The 11858-nt window shown below is 33.8% G+C and overlaps 1 protein-coding gene across 1 annotated transcript; it reads right to left on the bottom strand.

The window, feature by feature from the left end:
- Positions 1-1430: 1430 nt before the first annotated feature.
- LOC127075548 (peroxidase 15) lies at positions 1431-2874 on the bottom strand. Its single transcript, XM_051017013.1, has 2 exons — positions 2545-2874; positions 1431-2459 (listed from the first exon to the last, which is right to left on the bottom strand). Exons 1-2 carry the CDS (start codon positions 2809-2811, stop codon positions 1611-1613), a joined length of 1116 nt encoding a protein of 371 aa, XP_050872970.1. The 5' UTR covers positions 2812-2874; the 3' UTR covers positions 1431-1610.
- Positions 2875-11858: the final 8984 nt, after the last annotated feature.

Here is an 11858-nt window from a genome sequence, read left to right on the forward strand (position 1 = left end):
TTTTCCCTTTTTCCCATTTCGAGGAGGAAGTTATGAGAGTTCTTAACATTGCGCCTTCTTGTCAAGCATTCAACAGTTGGAATTTTGTTAGGGAATTTGAAATTGTGTGTCGAGGGTTGGAAATACCCCCCAGTGTAGGTGTGTTATTTTTATTCTACGCCACTAGACATTCTGCAAAATGGGGTTGGGTAACCTTAGGAATGCTTTTGCAAAAAAGTCATGTTCAAACCCTACTCCAATCATTACAAGAAATGGAAAGACAGGTTTACACGAGTGAAAAGGCGAGAGGGTTCTGAAATTGTTGTAGGGGTAGATGATACCCCTATATTCCCTTTGATTTGGACGAACAACTCCATGGTGATTGTAGAGTACAACTATGAATACCTTATCTCCGGTGAGGCCAATATTGTTCTCCTCCTGAAGAAATTTGATGTCATGGAGTCTTGTTTAGTTAACGAGCGATGGCGAGAGGGCGATGACTCTCTCAATAAATACGTGAGTAAGCTTTGATATTTTGATGTCTTTATAGGAATCCTTTAGTGATGTGTGACCTTTATTTATTGTCTTGCAAACCAGATGATTAAACTCTCTTTAGAGGAGTGGAAGAAAAGATGAGATAAAATCAAAATGGTATGCGGGGAAACTAATAGACCGTCCTTATGGTGTGATTACAAAAATAGCAAAAAAAAGTAGGTCGTCGCCCCCTTGACTCACAAAGTACCAAGGCCCAGAGGCTTAAGGGAAATCCTTATTAAACTTTTGGGAGTGAAGTTGTTCTGCCTATCCTGGAGGAAGCGGGCGTCTAGAAGTCTCCTGGTGGCGAGGTTTCGCCTTTCAAGTCTTCCTTATGGAATGACCCTGGTTTTGACACTATCAAGTTTACCGGCTCCCACCTCCTCCTCTCCGAAGAGTTTCTTGGCGACTATAGGCCTCTGAACACCAGCCTGTCCCCCAAGCTATCTGACATGAAGGAGAATTACCTGTTAAGAGGGCTGATGCTAGAGCGTGGCGATTGGGACAAGCAAGACCAGGTCGAAAATGAGTTGAGGGCAAAGTTCGAGGGGGGTTATATGAAGGGTCGGGATCTGCTTGAATCATTGCAAAAGTAATTAGGTAAATTTATACCGAGACAAAATATTAATAAAAGTAATTGGTACTAATATTTTAAAAAATAGGATTTATTTGAAGCCTACATGGCAATTGCTTTGTTAGCAATCCTTTGGGCCGACCCTGTTTTCTTGCTAGGCTATGTGACTCTTAACCTCCCTCATCTTCATTTTTTCCCTGCTTGTTTAGGTGAGTTGAATTGAAAGGTATTCTCTTGTACATAGAGAGACCATTCTGAGATGGGTTATAATCTAAATCAGAAAGCAAATTTAAAATTTACAAAAAAAAATCCTTAGCAAAATATTTACATTAAACCAATAATGTAGTAAAGTGTACTTAAAGCTTTATTTGATATATTAATGTGAGTACTCATAATACAAGATCATGTTCTCTCACATACAAAGCATAGGATTTCAAGTGACATGAAGGTCCCTAGTTATAACTTACGATTTATTAGTGGCCTCTCTAATCACATAATTTAAAGTACAATGATCCTAGTTTATTTATATTGAGCTAACAATACCATCCTCCTCTGATGAATCAATAGACTCGATAGTGTCTATATCTAGCTCTGCTGATTTTGAATTAACAAAGTTGCATTGCTTTCTAATCTCTCCTTGGCTGCCAGTTAACACACCAATATTGCCCATTTTGATTATTGCAGCCTTAAAGCTCTCAAAGAAAGCGCTTTGATTTGCGCTGAATTTGTTGACAATGCTAATGGTATCTGCACCAGATGTTGAGAACAGTTCTTGATCACTTTGGAGTAAGCCATTTTTCACCTGAAGATTCGAGTAATAGTTTTTGTCGAATTTATCAGGAGTCGTTGGATCAAAATTGGTAAGGTTGGTGCCAGGTCCACCATTGGGACATATCGTGCGCAATTGTGTCAAGTAGGTTGTGTTGAGAGATGGATCGGGTTTTCCAGTATTGCTGAAGTTGTATAATCGGCCAACGAAGAAAGAGCAATGAGCTTTTCCAAATGTATGAGCACCAGAGAGAGCAACTAGATCAGTAGTATCGAGTCCTTGAGCTTTAAATGCAGCTTTGAGTTTATCCAATGCGTCGAAAGGAGCTGGAAGATTTTGATTCGCAAGCGTTCGGTTTGCAGTTAAGCCATCTCTTCTTCCTAAAGGAACTGTCCAACTGGGACCTTGTGCAAGAACAGAAGAAGCTTGAGCAGAAAGTGTAAGAATATCAGCACAAGAAACAGTGTTGGGACAAGCTTTTTCTATGGCTGTTTTGATCTGATTTACAACATCTAAACCTCTTAAAGAGTTGTTATTTGGAAACGCTTCTTGTTCGCTTACGATTGTAGCAGTGTTGTTCAGCAAAACAGAAGCATCACAGCCCTGTTAAAATCATTGATCACACAGTAAATAATATTAACTTGAAATAGAAAAGTATAGTAATAAAAGAAATAAGTACAATACATACTTGAACAAAGCAGTCATGAAAGTGAAGCCTGACGAGGCTGGCGAGCATTCGAGGATCAGTCTTGGAAACATTTGTTAGAATTTGGGTCACAATAGAACTAACATTTGGACATGTTTTGTTGTAAAAAGATGGACTAAGTTGTGCATCTATGGAGAATGGTAATCCTCCAAGCACAAGCACAAGCACAACACAAGACAGAGAAGTTGCTACAAGACGAAGGGACTTCATTATTGGTGTGAGAGTTAATGTGCAAATAACTCTAAGCATTTATTTATAGTGACAAATTGCCATTGTATTAAAGTTTTATGGTTGCAATGAAAGGTGAGAACACTACCCAGCAATAATTAGGGGATTAAGGTGCAAAATATTGACAAAAAATTACAGGTGTAAATGTAAATAGTACTATTAGCTATATGCGTGGACCACATACAACTTACAAGACAATCCCCAATGAAGTTTCCTTTGTGACTATACCAAATGGTTATGGCTCAACTTTGACGTGGGTGGCACGAAATTTCTTTAAATTCAAAATATGACAATTTACTTGTGTTAACTCTTAATTACTTTGGTATATATTTGGTTCCATAGATGGAAATAAGAGGCTGTAGAGAAATAAAGGAGGTAGATGGTTGTTAGATGATAGAATTTTGTACTTATACTAGTGAACATTTTATATTTATAAGCTAATAGTTTAGTTTTTTTTTTATGTTTTTTCTTTAAACTTTTATTTGGATAGTTGTGTTATTCATATTATTTAAAACATGGTTTTTTTAGATTGCCTCGACAAAAAGATGAGTAAATTATCTATTATGACGTGGAAGCACTTATAAGTAGACAAGTATATAAGAAAAATGAAACTTTATTTGGAAAAAATGTCAATTTGGTTGCTTGAAAACATAGTACCACACTAGGCCACATTACGTTTTTTTTTTAATTCATGATTCCAAAGAATGTAAAACTAAAAAATAATTGTTTTTTAAATGAATACAAAGTATTTCATACCGTTTAGTATGAAGAGCCTTGCCAGCTTTCATTAGAAAAGGAACTCCATCCCATCTGGCATTACCAATAAAAAGAGCTGCCGCAGCAAAGCAAAGGTTGGAGTAAGAATAACTACCCTTTGGAAAAGTCGAGTCATCTATATAAGCAGGATGTGATATACAACCTTTGTTGCCCTTATATTGACCAACTACAACATCTTCAAGCAGTATTGGTTTCAATGGTCTCAGAATCTTCACCTAAGCTAAAACCATTCTCAGAAATCATAGAATAAAGATGTTAGTTGAAACCTCTCCACACAATGCATCTGGTATGAAGATGATGATAATATGATAAGAGAAGATGATGAGTGAAGGAATCAATTTCTTTATATATATATATATATATATATATATATATATATATATATATATATATATATATATATATATATATATATATATATATATATATATATATATATATATAATTCGTATAAAAATAACTAATGTGTGAAATTATGTACTTTAAGGGACAAATATCGAACATGATGTCCTAGACAACAGGTTCGACAAGATAACCAGAACCTTGACAAATTAAGAGTACAAGTTGATAGAGCAGAAAATTTATATAAAACACAGTAATTTATAATCCAGTTTGATGCAACAACACCTATGTCTATAGGGTTTGCTTCTAACCCAAGAAAAGAAATTCACTATTAGTAGTTTAGTACAATTAGTCTTGCAAGCAACAACAAATCTTATATTGTTAAATGCATCTTCCTAACACTACCCAATAATTTTCTATTTAGAATTCCTTCTAAATATGAGAAACCCTTTCACTTTCTCTCAATCACTAAACCCTAATAATTGGTGATTCACCCAATTATTAATGTTGAATATTACAACTCAATTAGACAAATCTTCAATGCCAAGTTACTGAAACATAAAGGTGTAGATAAATATGTTAAATATGCAACTCAACTAGACAAATCTTTTATGCCAAGTTACTGAAACATACTGGTGAACATAAATAAAAAAAGACTCTTGTAAACTTGAATACTCTAAAATCTTCAATATGAATGTTTGGCTTCCAATGTAGGTTTTGAGTTCCTTATATAGAATAATAACTTTGAGTTTTTCTCCTTGGATAATAGTTTTAACATCCAGAATTAATGCAGAATATGTTGGATATTATCTGTATTTGTTTCAATTTAAATTCAAATTTAAATCTTCATTTAAATCTGAATCAATCTTCTATCAATTGTCAAACAAATCACTTAATCATACTGTTAAATGAATAGCAATAAAATCTGATCCAATATTTGACCAAAAAATCTTTTAAAATGAAGTAGTAATGACCTATTGTGCAAAGCCCGATTGTCGTATCTCATGATGTGACATCATGTTTAGTATATGTCTCTTCTTCACCTCCATACAGTTTAAGCAAGCTATATAATATTGAACACTTTGAATACTTCTCCATGTTGTTGTTTTTCAAAATGCAACCAATTCAAAGAAACAAAAATCACCCCCTTTGAAATATTGTGTCAAAATAACTCTTCAAGATATATCACTTATTCAGACTAGAACAAGTGGCAACCAGTAGAAATACTAGACTGTCAGAGCATCCAAACAGCAGCAGTAACCATCTTCTAATTATCATAGTTAAGCACCAGCAATAGCAGTAGTAAGTGGAAGAAGCTACATATAATCTATTCAGTTGCTCCAAACTAAACAGATAATCAATCATGCAATCATTCACATACTTAGTCATGCATAGTACTCGGTCAACTCATAGTTAGTAGCATACAATCATACTGACTATTAATTATTAGCATGCAATTATTCACATACTTAGTCATGCATAACATAAACAATTAATAGTTAATATTAGGAAATTCAAAATACTACTAACAGACAAGCTCACTACAAAAAGGCCAGATATCTTGTCCGATGCTCTATAATGTGAGCACAACATTAACACATTCCAGATGGTCAGTACTAAACAAATACCTGTTGCCTTAATGCCATAATTTGGAAAAGGATAAGTATCGAATAACACCTTAATGCCAATCATGCATAGGTTAGTATGTTAGTACATGCACAGCCAAAAACATGAGTAGGACAACCAAAACAGTATTAAGAAATGCACAAACATTATATATGTTTTATTTTACATAATTTCAAAGAGGCCATAAAGCCTTTAAAAATCCAAACAAAATATTTTGCCCAGATACAAGGGCCACACAACAAAGATAACAACCAGGAAATCTTCAGGAAGAAATCTCCACACTTCAATAGACAACTTCCAACAGGCATGCGTCTTCCCTTTTAAAAGAATTATTCTTCTGAACTGGCTTCTACTGAGACTTGAAGATCCTTGGATATCTCTTCTAGCTCTGGCATCAACTCTTTTCTGGTTAGAGAAGAATTCTCCCCAGCAACATGTCTTTGGTTCCTTGATAACTCAATGTCTAGACATGTGTCCCCATAAACAGTTTCTTATCAAAGTTCAGAGAACCAACCCTTTTAATTGGAGCTTCTTGAGAATCAATTATCTATGGATATTAACTTAAGATAATGCCAGTCAACAAGCAAGGTAATGATATGGGTAGCTACACAACATATGAGTCAACATGCTTCAAGTTCTGATTGAAAACATATTCTCCAAAGTCTAGATTTTCCTTGGTTTCTACAAGATATATCAATTTGGCCAAGGTAGTGAAGACATTGAACCTGTGATTTGCAGGTGCCTAGTTGACTGCACAAATTCTATTCAATATAATATACTTTTTACTCAACTTCTTACTTGGAAGCAACCTTAACTTAGACCATTTCTGAACATGTCATATAGTGATTTCCTTGGCTATCTTCTCTAGGGAAACTTCTTCAAATCCTGAAGTCGTACTTCTCTTCAAGTGTTTATTAATGACAAAAGGTGAGAAACCTACACATTTTACTCTAACATACACCTTCCTATACTCTTGACTCCCTTCAATATTGCACTCATGTGAGATGTTTGTTATGAATTCTTTAACTAGTTTTTCAAAGCAAAGACCAACCTAAGTGACAATATTCATTAATCCTACAACCTTTATCAGGTTTACAAGATCTTTGCATCTTAATGCTTCTTCACTTAGCTCTCTCTCATAAGCAATCCTCTTATGTACAACAAATTTCCATTTTTGAGCGCTTGATTCAAAATGAAATGACGCATTATCTAGAGCATCAGCAACAATTTTTACACGAGTCTTCTTTCCTCCAACTTTTCTTCTGGAAGAAGGCAAGATATCTTGGACATCTCCTTCAGCATATGAATCGCAAGACACCACAAGTTTTCTCATCAGAGTACTTTTTTCAATAGCCTTTTCTTTTCCTTCCTAAAGGTTCAAGAAACACAAGAAATGGGTGGGGGTTGAATTGGGTTTCTAGATTTAAAACTTTTGCAACCCAATAGCACAAATAACAATGATAACAATAAAGATAAATAACACAAACATTTTTTATCATGGTTCACTGTTAACGAATCTACTCCCAGTCCTCCCGTCTGAGTGATTTTGCCTTCTCAATAAGGACTTAATCCAATAATCAAAATGATTTTACAACTCAAAGACCAAATGTTTAAGACTTCTTGAGAATTCTGACTCTACCCTAGTCTCTCAAGGAAATACAACTCAAAGACTACCCGACAATGATTTCTTGAGAATTCTGACTAAATTAGTCTCTCGAGGAAATTAACAACTATTAATCAAGTTAACTGTGTTCTTCTCACTAAGCATAATACACACACACACAATGAAGTTTAGGTTTACTCTAGAGAATATTTGAACTAAAGATGATTTTCTTTATTGAATTTTGTTCATCATGAAGTTTCTTCACTTTTCTCGCAAAAGATCTGTATCTATTTTTGTTCTTCTTTTTAATCAACCATCATATATGCCCATTCACAATTCCTTTGTCCTCTTTATAGATAAAAAGTAAATCTATTGGAGGATATGATTAGAACTTTCTTCAAAGTATACTACTGTTATAGAGTAGGTAGGTTCAGCCAAAAATATTGAGTAGTTGATTGAAAATCTTTGATAGTTGTTTGAAGTACATTACTTTTTGCCTTGATGCTTAACTTGACAGTTCATAAGAACTCTTCATCCATTTTAGCAATCTAGAACATTGTCTTTGCATATGAGGATTTTACACATGTTCAGAGTTTTGAACCTTAAGAATAGACATCAAAGTCTAATTAGTAGATAATACTTGAATGAATCAGAGTGCATCAAAGACGTCTACTTTATAAGTGTTGACTAGTCAGAACCATAGTTGACTTTAACTTCAGAACTTATTCAAATGATCACTTGGGTTCAGTTACTGATGATGTCCAATGTTCAGAATCTCTTTTATTATAGTCTAGAATTTCTATATTCAAAGTCTCTCTAAGACCATAGTTCAGAGTCTTTTTCGACATCTTTGTCCAGCATCTTGGTTTTTTCAGAGTCATCTTCACTCAACTTCTTACTTGATCAAATTTAGCTTTACTTCACTTCAAGATTGCTCAAAATTTGCACACTCAACAAACTATTAGAGAACAAAATTATTCTTTTACACTTTGTTATCATAAAAACTTAAGGATAGTTATGGAACCAAACTTGTTCCAATGATCTCCCCCATTATTGATGATGTTAAACATTATAATTTTGATGAACAATTTTGACTTTTAACAAAGAAAATAATCAGCTAAAAATTAGAGTTAGGATTGTAAGCTCCCCTAGAATTTTAGACATCAAAATTTTCTTAGCTTAACTTCACAGAGTAAGGTTTGCAAGCTCCCCTTGCGATTAAGTCTTAGAAAATTTTGATTCACAAAAAAAAATTATCCAATAAATCTATACATGATTGGGTTTTCTATCATGGAAAAAATATGAATTAAAATCATAGATTTTTCTCCCCCTTAATCATCAATAAAAGAGAATAGGATTAAATGAGAAATAATCTTTTTATAAATTGAATAAGAAAAGTAACAAGATAGACAAAGTCAAATAAAAATTAAACAAGATTTATGGTTGTGGTGGAAGTCTAGAAAGGATTGTCGATAACATGTTCTGAATCTGATTGTTGGTCTCATCTTGGCGATCCAGCCTAGTCCTTAATTCTTCATTCTCATTCTTCAACTCATATAGAGTCTTCAGAATTACATAAGTAACAACCTCATAAGCAAGGGGTTCGGAAGATGCAATCCTAAAATTTGTGCCAACTTCGTGCTGAGAGTTTAAGATTTGTGCATTCACAAAATTTTCTCTAGTTACAAATGGAACAACTAAGTTCTATTCGGGAAGAGGGGTCCTAAAGGATGATTCACATACTAGCTAAGTAGTTAAGATTTGAGCAGACACAATTCTAACATCAATCTGAAAGAGAACTTGTTATGGTGTTGGGATATCTGAAATCTTAGACCTAGCTAAGGACATATCAACATGATCCTTTAACTCCAAAATCAGAGTCATTATTTCAAAGAATCTGGGCATGAAATTTTCCAGAACGATCTCATAAGACACCCCAAGTGATTTCATTGCCCAACAAATTTCCAGAACGATCCCGATCTCTTTCTTCCCACGCACATCTTTTGGAAAGTACCGCTCCAGAAATTCTTCTATGAATATAACCTAAGTGATTTCATCGCCGACAGCCTCCAGTCTCTGACGCGTATTATCCCACAAATCATCAGCTTCCTCTTCTAGCATATGCGTGCCAAATTGCACCTTATATGCTTCAGTACACACAATAACCCTAAAAATCTTTTCAATGTCCTTTAGCCAATCCTGCGCTCCATCTGAAACATACCTACCTTTAAAGGTAGGTGGACTATTCCTCTGGAACTTTCCCATGTTTCGGAACTCACCATTCCCTCTATTCTGGTTGTTCTGCATAGCTTGAGCCACAATTTGCAAAGCGGCAACAATAACACCATCATTTCTCCCAACCATATTCTGAACAACATCAAAAAATAAGGATTAGAAGAAACTTAACTCGACCGTGTTCACACACCATTCGTACACTACTGACACACTATAACACCTGGCCAGACGGACCGACCTACTCTGATGTCACTATGTAACACCCTACTTCCCGACCCAATAATTAATAAAAAAAAGATAATTCTATCCAAGTAGGATGTCACTTCACAATCCAATAAGTCTGAATATTACTTCATTTAAAAAAAATATAGTTCAAGCAACAAAATTAAACAAAAGTATGACATTCATAGCCTCAATAACTCATTCACATTAAAAGTGGTTCAATAATTACTTTAAATTAAAGAGGTTAAAGGTAGTGCACTGTCAGCGTAAAGAAATATTACACTGACATCCAATCAAAATATTTTATATTGCCAAGTCATTACAGTATTTTAAAAATAAAAGTGTGATGTGGCGGAATACACGAGTCTCATTGGTTGACAGTGTAAAAATATTTTACATTGTCAGTGCATATTCCTTTTTCTCTAAATTAAAAGATACGTAACAAAATAACATAAAGAAAACAACTCGTTCTCCGATGTTACGTATCATAGCAACTCCATTGGCAGACTCGATCGATAGCAACATGAGGTACATCTTCAACTACTCAGGTACCTGATTGTCTGTACTCCGAGGGAGCACAAACACAATAAACGCAAAAGGGGTGAGAAATTCATTCATATTGTCGTGATTGGAAAAATGAAAGAGTCGCCATCATCCTTTATTCGTTCCTAAGGAACCGGGAAATAATGATAAAACCTAATAACTAAGGGTGAGATGCTAAGTTCGGGAGTCGGTTAAGTAAGGGGAAGGTACTAGGCACTAGGGGTGTTCGCGGTGCGGTTTGGACGGTTTTGACGATAAAAATCATCCGAACCGCAAGAGAAAAAAGCATGCGGTTTGGTTTGGTTCGGTTGACTTTTAAAAATAAAACCAAACCAAACCATACCAATTCGGTTTGGATTGGTTCGGTTTTTTACAATATTTTTATTGAGCCATACATACACCTATATAGAAAACAACATAACTTTGTGTTTAGTCATTCATACATTACTAAATAACATCAAAACTTATCATATTTAGACAAACTTTGCATTCAATATACAAAAAATTAGATTAGATAAAAGTGGAATAAAAAAAATATATAAAAATAGTAGCATAAAATAATATCAAAGATATTATAATAAAACGTAAAAAACATATGAGATGAGAGATTAGAGAAGATGAAAAAAAGAACATAAGAGATGCGGGATTGAGAAGAAAGGAGCGATAAAAATGTAATTGGAAGAGAAAATAGTAACATAAAAGATAAAAAAGAAAGAACATAAGAGAGGAAATATTATAGTAGAAAAGGCAAAACGTACATGGTAAAGAAGATGAGAAGAATGCGCGATACTACTAAGAGAGATTTAAGAAGGTTGAAATTGAAACCCTAAGTGTGAGTAAGAGAAAATCGTTTTTAATTGTAAGGTTAAGGCATACTAAGTTTGAGTTTTGGGTTGGATGTGGGATAATTGAAGTTTGGGTTGTAACATAATACAGTTTGGTTTGGTTTAGTTCGGTTTGAAAAATACAAACCGCAAACCAAACCAAACCGTGCGGTTTTGTTAAAAAATGACTCAAACGCATCCGAGCCAAATGCGGTTTTTTGCGGTTTCGGTTTGTTTTGGTTTGGTTTGAGGTTTTTTATTGGGTTGGTTTGGTTTTGAACACCCTTACTAGGCACCCCTTACCTCCATTGTACTCAATGAGATCCTCCTTTACTTCTAGGGTTAGTGTGTGTTTAAAGATGTTTGCTTGATTATTGATTAATTATTAATTATTTAACATATTTATAGAAAATATTTTATTTAAACAAATGAGAGACCCAAAAAGATTTTTTTATAATCGTACTCGCTAGAGTTTACAACTATATGCCTATGTATCTTCACATTAAGCGAGTGATCAGAGTACCGTAATTCTTGTAAAAAATATTGATTTGTTTGATTGATTTTATCCCTTAAAAAATTCTCTGTATCGGAGGCGGAGAATCATTTGACTTTGAAAAATGTCTCAACGCACAAAGACAGAAGACTTAATATTTTAAATGAATGAAGTTGATTTTATCGCTTAGTTGTTTGCAAAAGCATAATGGTTAATTTGATTTGAGAAAATAAACTGGGTATATATATATATATATATATATATATATATATATATATATATATATATATATATATATATATATATATATATATATATATATATATATATATATATATATTAAAAGGTTAATTATATAAAACCAAATATCATATCCCTTATCCCTGATTATTTATCCCTAAAA

The sequence above is a fragment of the Lathyrus oleraceus genome, chromosome 1 (assembly GCF_024323335.1).
Source record: "Lathyrus oleraceus cultivar Zhongwan6 chromosome 1, CAAS_Psat_ZW6_1.0, whole genome shotgun sequence".
Lineage (NCBI taxonomy): Eukaryota > Viridiplantae > Streptophyta > Magnoliopsida > Fabales > Fabaceae > Lathyrus > Lathyrus oleraceus.